This window comes from Centroberyx gerrardi, chromosome 22 (genome assembly GCF_048128805.1).
Source record: "Centroberyx gerrardi isolate f3 chromosome 22, fCenGer3.hap1.cur.20231027, whole genome shotgun sequence".
NCBI lineage: Eukaryota > Metazoa > Chordata > Actinopteri > Beryciformes > Berycidae > Centroberyx > Centroberyx gerrardi.
The window spans coordinates 3,434,073-3,450,625 of NC_136018.1; the positions used below are offsets into that span (position 1 = coordinate 3,434,073).

Consider the following 16,553-nt stretch of genomic DNA (forward strand, 5'->3'; position numbering starts at 1 on the left):
AGGCCACGCCCTCGGTGCCCAGGGCCCGCTGTCCGGTTGGCCGAAGCTCTCGGACTCATCTTCCGATTGGCCGAGGCGTTCGGCCTCAGTCTCGGTCAGGTGCTCCGGCTGGTTGACAGATTTGTCATCTTTCTCAGGCTCGTGCTGTGATAGGCTGAGGTCGGCCGGGAGGGCGGGCTGAGCGGGGAGGAGTGGGGGGGGGTTATCAGCCGAGGGGACGATGAAGGGCGAGGAGGGCGGAGACTGGGAGGAGAGGCTGGACAGAGCTGGAGGAGCAGAGGGAAGAGTGGTGTTAGAGCAAAAAGATAAATATGGACAATCAATAAATCAATAAAATAAACTGATGCATCTACAAGTCTGATGAAAAGCTCTCACCCCTTAATGAAGTCTATTGAAAGATGCAATTTTGACATGTCTGATGAATAAATCTCTACAGTTTAATTCAGTTGTGTCTCACCTGCACAATCTTATCTTCTTTCTGTATTTTATCACTGTGTTTTATTAATGATGCTACATGTAGCATTTTTAAACATAAATATATCACTGTCAAATTAACTGTGTTATCTTGGTATAATCACTGTAAACAAATGAGACTGTGGTGGAGACTATTGGTCGCCTCTATCTCACTTCAGTGGTATTATTAGTGTGAATGTTTCTCAAAATTAAGACCACATTTCCTGTCATTGCCACTGTGAGAAACGAAAGCTTTAGCTCCGTTTGCTCTGGAAGAACAGAACCTCTTCCTGTTTTGTGCCGTAAAGCGATCCAGCAGATTTCCCTCCAGATCCACCAGGTGGAGAAACTATGGAGGATGCAGAGTAGAGGCTGGTAGAGGCTGACGGGCTTCTCTGCCGTGGTCTTGTTTGTTTACGATAATTATACTGATGTCAAACTTAATGTGATAATGACTTACTGATGTTAAAATATTACATGCAGCACCTTTAAGTTACTTCTGTGTTTTATCACTGTGGAAATGACAAAACTAAATAATTTGGGGGTTTTTTGTGTGTATATTATTAGTACGTTTCTGCCTTTTATCACTGTGAAAATGGATGACAATTGCCTAACCTCAACTCAACTCAACTCAGCTCAACTCAACTCTACTCTACTCTACTCTACTCAACTCTACAGGTGTGTGTTGGAGGTACCTGACTGGTTGTCGGACTGAGTTGACATGTTCTCACAGAAATCCTCCTGGCTCATTGGCTGGACGTCTCTGTGAGGCTCCGGTAGCCTCTGACTCTGGATAGAAACCTCTGGGACTGGAACTGGGACTGGGACTGGAACTGGGACTGGGACTGGGACTGGGACTGGGACTGGGACTGGGACCTGGACTGGGACTGAGACTGGGATTGGAACTGGGGCTGAGACTGGGATTAGACCCAGAATTGGTTTAGTTTCTGCGGCGGAGTCTTGAACTGTAACTGCGCCTAGCTTTGGGTTAGTCTCTAAGTTCTGGTACGGGTGGAAAACCTGACTGGTTAGGTTCTCAGACTGGTCCATGGGAGTATCTTCTTCCTCTTCCTCCTCTTTCTTTTTCTCCTCGCCTCCCTCTGTCCTCTCTCTTTCCCTCTGCCCTTCCTCGGTCACTTCCATTCGTTCTTCCTCTCTAACCGTTTCAACTCTCAGCTCCTTTTCACCAACAAGGTTCCCTTCCTTCTCGGTCACAAGTCTCTGCTTCTCCTCGCTCGTCTTCTCTCGTTCTCTTTGGTCGTCTCTCTCCAACCTCAAGTCTTTTCCAACACTTCCCTCTTCCCCGGTCCCTTGCCTCAGCCCAGTCACTCTTCCTCTTTCTCTTTGCTCTTCGCTCTCCCTCGCCCGGCTCTGCTTCTCCCCCTGTTGGACCAGAGAGTGCGTTTGAGGCCCGGCCTGACTGAGAGGGGAGGATGGACACAGGAGAGAAGGAGGCGAAGGGAGGGGAGAAGTCGTTTTTGGCAATGACGGGTTTAGAGGGAGAGGAAGCACGTCTTCGCCGCTCAACGTCCTCTGTGATTGGCCGGCAAGTTCAGGCGATTCCACAACGGGAGGTGCTGACTGGACCGAAGCGTGGGTGAACGAGCCGGACTGCGGCTGGCGGCCGGAGGAGAGGGCGATGATCTGCAGCTGCCTCGCTGCGGATGGTGACCGTTCAAAATGGGAAGTAGGCGTCATGGGGTTGGGCATAGATAGCGAGCTGTGCTGGGATTGGCTGGGCACGAGCGTGGTTTGGGGTAACGGACAGCTCTTCAGTCCGGCCAGGTGCCTGTTGATGGGAGGGGCCTGACCGGCGGGGGCGGCAGCGATTGGCTGGAAGGTCGAGCTCTGCCTCGGCGGCGGCGCTCTGTGGCCGTTTGGAGAGTGGAGTCTGGGTCTGAGAGGGACGGCTCGCACTGGAGAATAGAGAGCTGCAGGAAGAGAGGGAGAGAGAGAGAGAGAGAGAGAGAGAGAGAGAGAGAGGAAAGAAAGAGAGAGAGAGGAGGAAGGGGAAAAGGGGCAAAAATGTCAATGAGAGAGAGAGGAGGTGACAAAAAGAAACACAGCATTCAAAACTGGAAGGTTGCCGGTTCAAATCCCAGAAGCAGCTGGAAAATATTTTAATAATTAATTATTCATTATTCATTATTAATTACTACTGTTGAAGTACTCTTTAGCAAGGCACTGAACCCCCAGCTGCTGCAGCTGCTCTGTGACCAGCAGTAGTTAGACTGTGGTTGTACTGGTTGAATTGCCCTGGATAAATAAAGTAGTGGTGAAACGATTAGGCGATTAATCAATTAGTCGATCGACAGAAAATTAATGGATTATAATTTTGATAATCGGTTAATCGTTTTAGACTTTTATCTAGAAACCATACCAAATATTTGCTGGTTAAAGCAAATGTAATCAGTACTTTGGGTTTTGTCTCTGTATCCATGTAGCTTTTCATAACCATCACATAATTGGGACTCCAGATATTTTTCCAGGTAATCAATAAATATTTATATTTTTGCATTACTGGCAGATTCTTCACCTATGTTGACTTTGACAGTAAGCTTGCTCAATTGCAAACACTCTTATTATTACGGTTAGCGATCACTGGGGACCTACTTGGCGGCGGGACGGAGAGGTGGCGAGTAGGCGGGGTCGGGCTGTTCTCTGTTGCCGTGGCGCCGGGCTGCGGCCGCGGCCTGAGGGGGGGGAAGAGCGGGGCGCGGGGGCGGGAGAGGGGAGGGGGGGCCGAGGAGGGGGGTTTGAGGCGGAGGGAGGGGGGGATGGTGAGCGTCCCGGGGGGCGGGGGCCTCAGGGTGAGACTCTGCAGCTGGAGAGGAGAGGGGAGGAAAACAGAGAAGAAGAAGAAGAAGAAGAAGAAGAAGAAGAGAAATGTTACAGTTACATCTCAAACTCTACAATCTTTCACTATTACACTTTCCTGCGCTGTATTTAAGGTGTTCAAGAATTAAAGATTGTGGCACATACACACACACACGCGCGCGATCGTACTTGCTGAGCGGCTCACCTGAGCGGAAGCAGGGTGAGAGGAAGGGGGGGAGGGTGAGGAAGAGGTAGAGGAGGAAGAGGAGGATGAGGCAGGTCGCATAGCAGACGTAAGAATCAGCTGCAGGGAGAAAGGGACAGATGAGGAGGAGGAGAAGGAGAGAATAAAGGAGGATAAATAAATGCAGGAGAGCAGGGATTCAAGCACAGAGTATAGCAATATTCAAGCACTGAAACAGAGTGTGTGTGTGTGTGTGTGTGTGTGTGTGTGTGTGTGTGTGCGAGAGAATGAATCATACTTCTCCTTTCTTATCACTTCCTCCTTTTGGTCTAATTTGCTCTCATTGTGAAAATAAAAACTCTTTTCTACCTCTCTCCTTAGCGTTTATTACATTTATTTTTTAATCTATTTTATTGTTTTATCTATTTATTTTCCTTGCTCTTGTCTCTTACATGATCATGCTAGAGTCACAGGAATATCACCAGGGCGCACTAGTGTTGTGTGTTCACGTCTCGTGTGAGCGACTTGACACCTCAGAGCACCAGAGCTCGGTTGTTCTTGGTGATAAACACTCAACACACACGCGTTTCGTGGTAGTTTATGTTTTACAGTAAACCAAACACCACAAGCAAAGTATCCAGCAGGTAGGAGTTTAAGAGCTATGACCACAAACTGACTCACATGATGAAAATTGTTCGTTTTGTTTGTTTTAAATGAATATATCACTCCCTACACTTCAGATTCTTACTTATTTGGTGAAATCAGAATTCAGTAAGTTGGAGATTAAAAGCTGTTGTGAACGGTATTTTCCAGCAGGAATCTCAAATCTACCATTTTTCCTATATAACATGAATGCAGCACATAACATAACCTTACTACTGGCCATCTGTAATGTTGGTAATCTAGGAATTTAAGTTTATTTAACTGTTGCTCTCATTATAAGTCACTCTGGATATTCCAGCTAAACACCTGAAATGTAAAATCAGTGTAAATATGAGTGTCCATGTTTACCATCTGAGCTCTAAGCAGCACCTGGTCTTGGCCAGACCCTTTGAGACCTTTCCCCAGGAGCAGTGTCTGCTGGGATACCCTCTGCCTGACAGGTGAGGGGCTCTGATTGGCTCGCACAAGACCAGGTGCGCCCAGAGGATGGGTCTGTGATACCTGGAACAAAGGGAAGCAAGGGAGAGGGAGGAGGGGAGGAGGGGAGGAGGGGAGGAGGGGAGGGAAGCACAACAGGGAGGGAGGAGAGCTTTAGAGCCAGGATGTCTACAACTTGTGTTACATTTCTTAGGCAAGCAAACCCACAGGTTGACAGAGTGTGTGTGTGTGTGTGTGTGTGTGTAGAGGGTGGAAACCAAAGAGAGCAATGCAAACAATGCAAATTTAGAATTTTGAATACTGTGTTTCAAATATGCAAAATTGTCTGGCACAGAAACAGAGACAGATAAAGGGAGCACGGCTACGCAAAAGTGCACGCCTGCACACGTGTGTATGTGTGTGTGTGTGTGTGTGTGTGTGAGTGTGTGTGTGAGGTTGGAGCTGCTCACAGTTCAACAAAACAATTATTCACACAGTAAACAAGCCGGTGAGGTATCAAACCAAGGCTAAGGATGTGAAACATACACAGATGAAAGCAAACAGAGAGGAAGTGACAACCCCAAACAGACAGAGGCAGACAGACACTGACCCAGCCAGCAGAGCCACAGCAGCACAGTGGAGCTGCAGCATGGAGCCGGTCTGGACCGAGAGAAACCTCCTGGGTGTTACTACATGTCTGGGTCAGGAAGGTCTGTGTCTCGCTGATATAGAGATCTATATAAGCTGCCGTAAACAGATTTTTCAAACTGTCCTAGTAACACATTAATGTGTCTTATCTGTCGGACAAGCAGTCGTTTCCACTGCTCCACTGTTTATCTTTACACCACAAGAAACTGCGTTAAAGGAAAAATCCACCCTGGGATACTCTTACACTGTTAGATAGGCCCATCATCAGTTTATAATGTTCAGTGCATTCCAGGAGATATTTAGTGATGAAGTGTTGTAATTTACTCTTTTGGTGAACCCACTTTCCCTCATCCTGCCTTGTCTACTTCTGCTTCAGTTGATTTACTACATTTCCCAGCATGCCTTTCAAAGGAGGGCGTATGGACATATAAATACAGCCTAGTTAGCTAGTCAACTCGTTGGTGAACATTGGGGCGTGTCTATGATTGAGGCCACGCCCCCTTACTCAAAACGCAACATGTCTTGTAGCTGCATTGCATTCTGGTCTCTCTCCTGCTCCTGTAGGTGGAGAAATTGGTCTCTCTCCTCTTCTACGATGGATTTCTCCCTGTATGATTCTTGTTGAACGTCTCTCGGTGCAAAATGGCGGCTCTAGAAAGAAGCCCTCGCTCTTTGATTCTGAGGGACTGACACCAAAACCTGACGTTTACCGCTGATGTTTTACATCCTGAAACATTTTCTGATATCAAACTCCGTTGTAGCCACGTTGTCTATGTTTGGCCAGTTATCCGCTAGAATTAGAAAAACACCATTTTGAACTTTCGTCACACACGGGCTGGGAAACTCTACCCAGGAGATTGGTGTATAAAACTAGTGTTACTTCAACAAATAAGAGACAACTAAGAGACGTCAAGTTAACTAGAAATCTCAGGAGCAACAACTGCAACGACTGCTTGAATTTAGCAGTGAAGTTAGCTAGCTAGTTACCCACTAGCTAGCTACCTAGGCTAGATTCTGGTAGCTAGTGGGCCAAATTATCTTAAAATGTGAATTTATGCCTCTGGATTCTTCCATTTGTTTCTAATATGTTTTTCTGTGGGGAATCTGTGAAATTATAAAGTTTGTCTGATTCTTTGATGCTTTTTCAGGTCGTTTCCCACCTCGAGTGTGACGTAGGTTCAAAATGGCCGCCGTGGGAATAAAGTATATGGGGAAAAACATATCTTATGCAATGGGTGTATGTCCTCTAGCAGTGTGTGTGTGTGTGTGTGTGTGTGTGTGTGTGTGAATGCTTATGTACAGCATGTGGGTGCGTCAGTTACCTGTCTGCCAGTTGGACTGGCCGGCGTATGAAAGGGCGTGATTGGTGTGGAGGTCGGCGTGGAGACGGGCCTTGTGTTCCCATTGGTCAGGGTGGTGGAGGTCTTGGCTGACGTGGTGGCGTTGCCGTGCGTTACAGAGGAAGAAGAAGAGAAGGGAAGCGAGGCGGTGCTGGCTACAGCAGGGGAGGAGGAAGAGGAGGAGGATGAGGAGGGGGAGGAGGAAGAGGCGGAGCTTGGGGTTTGTGTTGTGGGAGAAGCGGGCGTTTTGGAGATGCTCGTCGGCGAGGGGAGGATGGGGCGGGAGTACGTGCGGAGGGTGGGGCTGGCGGTGGAGGTGAGCTTAGGTGGCGCGGGGATGAGCATGTGGGGAGACGGAGCGCCGCTGGCCGCCGGCGCCGCCGCTTTGGGGCCGTGTGACGTGGAGAGAGAGGGGGCGGGGGTGAGGGGGGGGCGGGGGGGAGGAGGAGGTGGGGGTCAGCGTGGGCGGGGGGGAGTCCAGCAGCGTGGGGTTGGGGGTGAGACGAGGAGGGGTGGGGGTGACGGGGGCGGAGGAGCTGGCCGTGGCGGTGGAGGGGGCGGGGCCAGTCTGAGGGCTGGTCCCATTGGTGGGCTCGCCGTGCTCTGATTGGCTCTGCCGAACCAGCTCTCTGTCCATCCTTCAGCACTTTAGCACACTGTAGGAGAGAGGTGGATAGATAGATAGATAGAGAGAGAGAGAGAGAGAGAGAGAGAGAGAGAGAGAGAGAGAGAGATAGATAGATAGATAGATAGATAGATAGATAGATTATTACACTTGAAAAGGGAATAATAATAATAATAATAATAATAATAATAATAACAATAATAAACTTTATTTATAGAGCACTTTTCAAAACCAAAGTTACAAAATGCTTCACAAGGAACAAGTGCGAGGAAGAAAGCATGTAGAGCAAAATAAAAACTGAAGGTAATGTAAAAATAAACACAGCAAAGAGATAAAAAGACAAACAAATGACAATAAATAAATCAAAATCTTATAGAAATGTTTAAATTCAATAATGAATGAGGCAACTTGGCTAAAATCAGACGAGGATTAAAGGTAAGCTTTTCAATAAAAGTTTGTTTTGAGAAGTTATTTTTTTTTTTTTGAAATATTATCTCATGGTATCACTATAATATTTCAATAATATTCCTGTAGGGACTTCTATATCGTTATGGTGAGATTTCTATAGTATCCTACTAAAATGTATCATAGAGTTACTATAGTAACAGGCAACATGTGCAACATTGCAGCAACTTATTGACAGTGAACAGACAGATTCAATAGGAGTTTCATTCTGCTTTTCATTCGGGCTTCATCTGAGAAACATGTCAGTATGCCGGGCATGGTTTTATTTGGCTACAACAGTGGTTCCCAAAGTGGGGTCCGGGGAACCCCGGGGGTCCCAGGCGGGTTCCTGCGGGTCCCCCGGCAAAATGAGGATTGTTTAACTTCACTACAATGTAATTCACTAGATCCCAATTAGAGAATTAATGAGAATCATTATCGCCACCTATAGAGTTCACAATTACATAGGCTAGTACAGCTCTAAATCACCAGCGAAAACATAAATATTCCCATATGGAGACTAAATCGTATCAAAACAGGGGTTCGTGGCCTCATGGGTGTTCACATGGGGGGTCCTTGAAAATGTGCGAGCACCCCTGGGCTCCAGACCCCGCTGGTCCTGCACTGTCAGCAGCCTGTACTCAGCTAAATCCACGCACCATCACCACGCAAGCAGGTGCCACTCCACGCACACCGGGCAGATGCTGACATCTGGCCCGCAGCCTGTATGTCGCTCCCGTGTCGGCTCACAGACGACGGCGACGGCAATTAGTAACACTGAGCGCTGATGGCAATTAGGCCTGCGATCATGCATGTGACTATAAAAAATAAAGATGGAGACAGGCCTTCACAGTGAACAAGTCTCACGATAATAACATTTTAACAAACAGGAGGGGGGTATTCTCATCTCCACGTTCTGCGTAAAGCTCTCTGGTCACCTACCTCCCGAAATCAGCGGCGTCCTGCAGCTTATTCTCTGTATCGCACATCCAACAGCGTTTGCATGTTTATAAAAGTCTGTTACTGTATCTGATCAACGGATTTTGGCTTTTTTTTTTCCAGGGTCGACAGCTGAAATGGGCGTGTGTAAACCTCACTTCCTAGTCTGACAGCGCAGAGGTTGAAGTGAAGTGCGCGTCACCGTCCCTCAGACAATAATTTCCCAGCCTCACCTCACATTATCTGGCTTCAGGTCTGCAAATAATACAAAGTTGCAATGCAGACAGGCCTGTTTGTGATATGCACGGGCTGCGTGTCGCAGTTTGTTTGGGGTTTCGGGATATCCCGGGCTGCTTTTGCAGAATAGTCCAGAAATTGAACCGCCAGAGGAAAACGTTGCGTCCCTCGCTACAGCACCACCGTACCTGCCGGGTCCGAGTTGGGAATCAGCCCGGCTTGGGGCCACCGTGCAGCGGCTGCGAGGGCCTTGTCAGTCCGCTGGAGAAATGCAACGGGAGGCGGTTTTCACAGCGCGACAGAGGCGAGACAGCACCACTCACAGCACAGGAGGACCAGACACTACGCACACACACACACACACACACGCACACACACACACACACACACACACACACACACAAAACTCTACAAAACTGTGTGTGCGTCAGTGTGCGTGCGTGTGCGTGTGCGTGTCAGGGCAGGGAACATGGCTTTTAAATAAAAACATCCAAGAGCCTGTAACACATCTGTAGTTGGTCTAATTTGGATTTGTAAATGTAGGCTATGTGTGTGCGACAAAATACACGATAATACTTAATAATAATAATAATAATAATAATAATATTTCTATAGGAACTTTAGTGTATCTGCAGTACTCAGTGGTGAGTTTATAGTGACCTTATATATGGTATTGTTATCTCCTATGGTATTCCTATAATATTCCTATAGGAATATTCGTTGTATAGCATCCTTCTAAAATGGATTATAGGATTGATGTAGTTCTTTTTCGTTAGGGTGTGTCTGTGTGTGCATGGGCACGGGAGAATGTCTAAAACATAAAATAACCAATATCTAGGCTTATATAAATGATTAATAAGCTTTTATAGGTCTGGTCATGTGATTGGTGTAGTATTGCATGTCAGTAATCGGATCAGCTGCCAGTGGACGGACATACTGGCCAACAGACAGGATTTAACGTTGAGCTGTGCGCCTCGCACACATACTGTCAACAAAGTAAAGTGCGTCAGATAGTTTAATCTGCAGCTGCGTCAAGTTAGCCACACACAGACAGTACAATACCGGAAATTGGTCGATTTTGCCTTCAAAATAAAGCGTAAAATGTTCAGATTGGCTGCGGTTGGATACACATTTTTCGGAGGCAGAGCTGCTCTTTAACTCAACCAATGAGATTATTTCTGCCTCCAGAGCTGCTCTGCCAAGAAATGTTTGTATAACTGAAAACGAAAAAAGAAGGTTTGAAACAAATAAAACAACAAAAGAATCATAAATAGACTATTGGGATGTATAGAACAACAAAGAGTATTCTTACAACATATATTGAGAACATTAGCTAAATAGCATTATGGTGCATTCAAATCTACTATGTGCACAGACATTGTTGAAAATCCAGCCTAGACCAGGTAAAACTGGGGGTCTGAGCTGTGTTTTGATGGTACTGCTGATCTTACTGTAAACTGGGCAGAGATGGTCTGATGCTGGTTAAAGTGGTAGCCTAAATGACAACACTGATGCTGGTCCAGACCAGGATAAAAGTGCCCACAATATATTTTCACCTGCAAACAGTTTGGCTGGTCAAGGCTGTTTTCTTCAGCAGGAGCTACCTGTCTCTGGAGCCACATGCCATACCTTAGCCTAAATGAGTCCAAATTTAACTTGTAGTTTTTGTGATTAAAATGGAGAGGAACGTTCAAACAAAAATTGTCCGAAAATTATGTGGAAGCTATATCTGCAAAAACAACAAACAAAAAACAACAACAAACAAACAAACAAACACATCAGCATTTAGGATTGATGTGTGCTCTACACTGTGTGCATCTGGTGACGTATGTCTAATGATTTATCACATTTACCAAATCATAGTATTTTCTCAGTCATCAGTAATTGCTCCATTTAGAAAATAGTCAAGAAATAGTCAAAATAAAGAAATTTTAGTTTTTGATGGCAAATATACTAGGCCTATTAAATGCATGGATTTTTCCATAAAGTTTAATTAATTGACGCCCAGGGGATTGAACAGTAAAAATGCTAAAGGTGAGTGGACTGCCTGTTCATTATTAAAGAAAAGAAAATACAAGAATTTTCATTTAGTCTACAAGACTTCTCCTTAAACATAGGGCTTTTATTTTGAAAGGTCCGACCAGAAGTTCTATTTTCTATTCTGCCGGCTTGACACTGGCGTTGTTAAGGTACATGTTCCTTAGCTACCACCTCATTTTAACATCATTGCAGACGAAAAGGTGAGGTTTTACATTTTAGTATCAAGGTTTATTAACAGAAAAAGATAACGAGAGAAGATGACACACCTCATCCATATATCACATGTTAGGTGAGGGCGCAATACCCGGAGAGAGAGAGTTTGTGTAGGTTCTTTTTATTTGGAAAAAATGCCAGCATCGAAGGTTATCAAGCCGCGACCAGTGGAGACGACAACAAAGTTGTTGGAGAAAAGCAAACCGGTGAAAACAAAACCGGCAAACCGAGCAGAAAGTGAACTCAAAGTGCCCGCTGTGCGTAAAAGCCGGGCGGCGAGCTGCCCAAGATGTCCGCAGAGCAACAGGTGTGAAGGAGTCAAACAGCAGAGCGCAGCCTCCAAAGCCAGGTGTGAGAGGAGAGCCAGGTCCACTTGCACCGCTCCCAAACCGCCTGGGAACTGTCCCAAAACCAGCCCGACCTGCCCGAAGACCACCAGTCCTACGAAACATGGAGCCGTCACCTCCAAACCTGGAGAAACCCAGAGGGAGCAGCGGACAGACAGAGCCAAGATGCAGTGTGCAAATCAGAGGTGAGGAATGATTGATTTGTCTAACATCAGATAAAAGTTGGGTCCCATATAAGGAGACCCAGGGGTCGTTGGGTCCTCAAAAAATGAGGAACAGTTCAATGTGACTGTTTCATTCACTGTAAATTAGAAAAGTAAGAAAATCCTCAGCTACAGTAGTTATGTATTTCTAAATTAAATGATACCAATTAGGGTTAGACATATTGGTTTGACGATATATGGAACCGATATTGGCCTTTTATTAAATATCAGATATCACTGTTATCCACCTCTGATATGATGGAGGTTCCTCCCTGAACACAGCTACAGAGAAACACTCTTTTATTTTAAACATTTGGTTTATTCATTTAATTGTTCAATAATGATTATGTAAATTAGGTTAAAGGCAGTAATGTCTCCCACAGTTTATCTACCATTGAATAGGTGTGATGTGTCACTCTGCTTTAAACAGCTGCTGACACTAAAATCATTTCATCAGTCTGGGTTTCAGTGGAGAGTTTTAGTGTCCCATGATGGTCTGAATGCTGTTTCAGAGGCTTTTCCACCCTGATGAGAAGAAAACTCTGCGGGGAAACACTGAATACGTGTACTTTTTAGCATGAAAATGGAAAAATGGAAAGATATTGAATATCAGCACAGAATAACAGCCCAAACCCCATAGTGGTTGAAGCCTCATACCAATATCCTGTCAGGTGGACAAAATTTAATTACAATTGGTATCCATGGTGTAATGTGTATCTGTTTGGAGGTGCTTGACATGAAGAGGTCTGGGAACCTCCTGCCAGGTAGTCCTGCAGGATCTAGCTTTACACTGCTGTGTCTGGACCATCTGTTGCAGCGGCTTAATCCCACACGCTTTACCACCTGCAGGCATGACAGGCAGGTAGGCAGGGGAACGCTGTAAACATCCAGGAACAAACACATGCAGCCTCCTGAAAGTCAGTAGCAGGAACGTGAGGATTTAGCAGAGACAGTTTTTGAGATTGGACTTCAACCAGGAGCCACAAACTGTGCAGGCAGGAGGGAACTTCATACAGGAGCAGGGAACACTTAAAATTAGTATAACATTTATTCAGATTTATCCAGATTTGGATAACATGATGCTGTCTAGTGTTTTAATGTTGCATGTTAAACTGTGTGGTTGTAATTCTTAATCTACCATGTTAACCTCCACACCAACAAATGCTCCCCCTCCAACCCCCCGCCACAGCAGTGTCCATCTTTCCCAAAGTTCATGTTCAAGTTTATTAGAAAGCAACATGGCTTAAAAACATGAGTAGAGACGCCTCTAGGCTAGCTCTCACCTGGCACCAGTCAGCTAAAAGCTTCCATATTTGCTCTTTATCTTACAATGCAAATGACCCAATCAAATGGAGTCTAACGGTCTAACGGTGTTTTGATCGCAGCCAGAACCTGCCTGACCTGACTGTGGGGCTGTAAGAGGGGCCACAGTGGGCAGATTGTAGTTTTAGTTTTGCAAATGTTTACTGGAGGCAGAAATAATCTGATTGGGTGAGTTAAACCTTAGTAGGCGGAGCCAAAGAACCACAGTTTTTCTGGTTAAGAAACTTAAGACTAAAGCCAAGTGAAAAGATTTTATATTATGAAGCCTAGCGCTGAACAAAAATAATTTAACCATATTTAACCATAATAAGTTATCTAGGTAAGCTAGTTAGCCAGTTGCTGACCTTCAACATCATGATGCCTGGTCATGAATGAGTGAAAAAATAAATCATTGCTGTTTATATTTTTTATTTAAATTTTGACCAGTTCATTACCATTCAAGTTTGCCAGTTAGTTAACTTCCACTCTGATAAACTGTGGTTCCTTGGCTCCGCCCACTGAGGTTTCATTTATTTCTGCCTCTGAGAAATGTTTGCAGAGCTAAATCTCTGCATGGCAGACACTGCTCACTCACTGTAAGTCGTTCTGGAGAAGAGCATCAACTAAATGCCTAAATGTCAATGTAACCTGACAGAGATGATGAACCAGACTGTGTTTATTCTCTGTTTCAGTCACAAAGCGTTCACAGTCATCCCCCCGAACCCCAAGAAAAGGAAAGAGATCCAGAAAAGTGAGTGGTCAAGTTCACTTTCCATCTGTGGTGTGTTAGCTTGATTGAATCCAAATGGGATCTGTCCTCATTGTCCTCTCATGCGTGACATAATTGTATTATTTGTTGTTGTTGATTCTGGTGAGTTTTGCAGCTGCAGTAAAAAAAAACAAAAAAATAGCTGAGCATCCCAGCATTTTGTGGCTTTGTGACGTGAGGATAACACATCATCTGTACCATGGTTGTTAGCATTTTCTTTTTTAATTCAGTAACACGTTAACATGTAATAACTTTGTTGTGTCATGTCTACTCACATTATATCATGCATATTAAGAACAGAACGATTGCAATTGGGATCCAAAAATCCCATTCATTTTTGCCAGATGAAAAGAAAAGATCCAGGTAGAATCCAAAAAAATGACACTGAAAAACAACACTTGAAGGGACAGTTGTTCATATTAGCCTGATTGTTTGAATGTGTGTTGTGTGATGTGTGACAGACTTCTTTGTGATTGGTTGAGCAGAGGCAGAGGCGGAGCTTGCTGCTCTGGAGGAGCTGAGGCTGAGCAGAGCGATGGGCTACGTGTCCATCAACCCCAGCAGTGTTGGTGAGACACACACACACACACACACGCACACACACGCACACACACACACACACACACACACACACACACACACAGAGAAACTTTATCATGTTCAATATGTTTAATGTGTCCTGTTTTGTGTACGTGTGTGTGTGTGTGTGTGTGTGTGTGTGTGTGTGTGGTGTGTGTGTGTGTCTGTGGGTGTTAAAGGTGGCTGTATGAGTCTGGAGGAAGTGCGGTTGAAGCAGCAGCAGGAAATGATGCAGGCCAGGAGAAAACAGAAACAGGTGTGACAACACATTTACATTCACACTTTACATTTCAGGTATACAGCGTACACGGCTACATACAGCGTTTTAACATCAATAAATCATCACCACATTCATTTTGAGACATTAGTATAATTACCGTAAACAGACCAGCCCATCAGTGAGCAGCCTGTCAGCCTCTATCAGCCTCTACTCTGCATCCTCAATTGTTTCTCCACCTGGTGGATCTGGAGGGAAATCTGCTGGATCGCTTTACGGCACAAAACAGGAAGAGGTTCTGTTCTTCCAGAGCAAACGGAGCTAAAGCTGAAAGAGTTTCTGGCAGCAGATGGTGGAAGGAGGGAAAGGAAGATGGAGAAATCACTTCCAACATGTTGATCCTCTTCAGTAAAGACAAAGAGAAACATTTTGAGGAGGCAAAGGGCTTTATGGGAAATTTAGTTTTTATTTTGAGGAACACTATAACAATAGGTGTCAGATAGAGGCGACCAATCTTCTCCACCATGCTCCTATTTGTTTACAGTCATTAGACCAAGGTATCACATTAATTTGACAGTGATATATTGAAGTTTAAAAACACTACATACGTAGCACCTTTAAGTCGCTCTATGTAAATGTTTGTGATACCCACACACACAAATGCATACATACACACACACACACACACACACACACACACACACACACAGACATAGACAGAGAATGAATCCTGTATATTTGTGTGTTGTTGCAGATGAAGAAGCATGTGATGGAGCCAACAGCCGTACTGATCACCTGAGCATCACTCTTCTTCCCTTCTCTTCTGGCAGCTGAGAGACGTTGTGCAGAGCCATCATAACCACCTGTGCATCAAATACATCACATGTTTTTAAGATGTATTATAATCTATCCAATTGTATCGTCTTCTGATGCAGCAGGAACTGTGTAATTGGTTAGCCTACATTATGTTTTCTGAGGGAAAGTGGTGTTTAAGGAAAATACTGGTGTTTCTGTAAAGTTTGTGCCAGTGATTCAGGTTCCTCTCTACGTCCCATTCTTCTTCTCTGGTGTCTGCACACGGTCAGCATAGTTGCAGATATCAGCGCTTGTTTTCCTCCCGTCAGAAGAAGACATTTGCTGCCATTCATTCTCGTCCAGTATGAAAAACAACTTCCACAGAGCGAGAGAATCCATCACAGGAAACGTGATGCCTGCTTTTGGTATAATCGAACTTTGTTGTTTTCTCCGTATTTCATTGAGCTGAGTTGAGTGTTTTCATCTCAGCCACAGGAAGAAATGGAAGTCTCCTCCAGGAAATAATCCTCAGAAACACTTTACTGTCACATCCATGGCTTTTGATTTAAGGCGTCTTCGTTAGCCTGGACTGCAGTTCAGTTCAAGCTAGGTTTGACCCCGTAAAGTTTGGAGTTTAATCTAATTACATGCTGCATGTATTGCAAAATGATTGGGGGAAATGTGAACTTGACGTAGACAGTATTAAATGGGCTGTAACTCTGAATGACACCAGTATTCTCCTTTAGCTGTTCAGGTAGCCGTCAGTTATTTTTCACCTGTGCTGAAGCAATACCACGCAATAAAAGAAACTGAAGTTGTGTGCACTTTGGTAATAACACTGCAGTTCTCTCTCTCTCTCTCTCTCTCTCTCTCTCTCTCTCTCTCTCTCTCTCTCTCTCTCTCTCTCTCTCCCCCCCGTGTATTCATCTGTTATTCTCTCATCCACCAGTAGAGGTCAGGTCGTGCCTGTTTCAGAGACAACTAGTTAAGTTGCAGGAGGTGCGATGGTGACCATATACTGTGGATGACCGACACAATACACACCCGTTGGCTCTATATTATATTATATGATATTATAGGAATATTTATAGTGATACCATTGGGCAGAAAAAATAGCACGAAAGACCATAAGGGCATTGTAAACCCATTATTGAGTATCACAGGCACACTACACGTCCCTTTAGGACTATTATAGCAATATTACAGTGATTTTTCATTAGACAGGTTATAATGTTATGGTAGGCTACGTTTGTAAAACACACACAAAAGGAAGCTAAATGTCAGAGTCGAGCTTCTGTCTCAGGCATTCATAATTCATAAA

At 44.9% G+C, this 16,553-nt stretch overlaps 2 protein-coding genes across 3 annotated transcripts in view; one reads left to right on the forward strand and one right to left on the reverse strand.

Moving 5' to 3' along the window:
- LOC139919053 (uncharacterized) overlaps positions 1-8,812 on the reverse strand; it is a 16,861-nt gene extending 8,049 nt beyond the window's left edge. The window contains 7 exon segments of the mRNA XM_078291501.1: positions 1-266; positions 1,149-2,384; positions 3,067-3,277; positions 4,466-4,618; positions 6,505-6,954; positions 6,956-7,178; positions 8,534-8,812. The exon segment at positions 1-266 is cut by the window's left edge and continues 69 nt beyond it. Coding sequence (XP_078147627.1) covers positions 1-266; positions 1,149-2,384; positions 3,067-3,277; positions 4,466-4,618; positions 6,505-6,954; positions 6,956-7,159 — 2,520 coding nt within the window. The 5' untranslated portion in view covers positions 7,160-7,178; positions 8,534-8,812.
- A 2,116-nt stretch (positions 8,813-10,928) lies between these two features.
- LOC139919055 (uncharacterized) lies at positions 10,929-16,056 on the forward strand. Of its 2 annotated transcripts, none has more exons than XM_071908642.2 (5): positions 10,929-11,552; positions 13,565-13,623; positions 14,127-14,210; positions 14,400-14,514; positions 15,192-16,056. In XM_071908642.2, the coding sequence occupies exons 1-4, from the start codon at positions 11,155-11,157 to the stop codon at positions 14,480-14,482; spliced, it is 624 nt and encodes a 207-aa protein (XP_071764743.2). In that variant the 5' UTR covers positions 10,929-11,154; the 3' UTR covers positions 14,483-14,514; positions 15,192-16,056. The 2 variants fall into 2 exon arrangements, with proteins under 2 accessions (XP_071764743.2, XP_071764742.2); XM_071908641.2 differs by having other exon boundaries at positions 14,400-14,476.
- The last annotated feature ends 497 nt before the right edge of the window (positions 16,057-16,553 follow it).

Excerpts from the sequence above, each read along its gene's own strand:
- LOC139919055 (XM_071908641.2), top strand. The coding sequence starts at position 11,155 with ATGCCAGCATCGAAGGTTATCAAGCCGCGACCAGTGGAGACGACAACA. Across the intron at positions 11,553-13,564 it reads ATGCAGTGTGCAAATCAGAG|TCACAAAGCGTTCACAGTCA; the intron begins GTGAGGAATGAT and ends TCTCTGTTTCAG. Across the intron at positions 13,624-14,126 it reads AAGGAAAGAGATCCAGAAAA|AGGCAGAGGCGGAGCTTGCT; the intron begins GTGAGTGGTCAA and ends TTGGTTGAGCAG.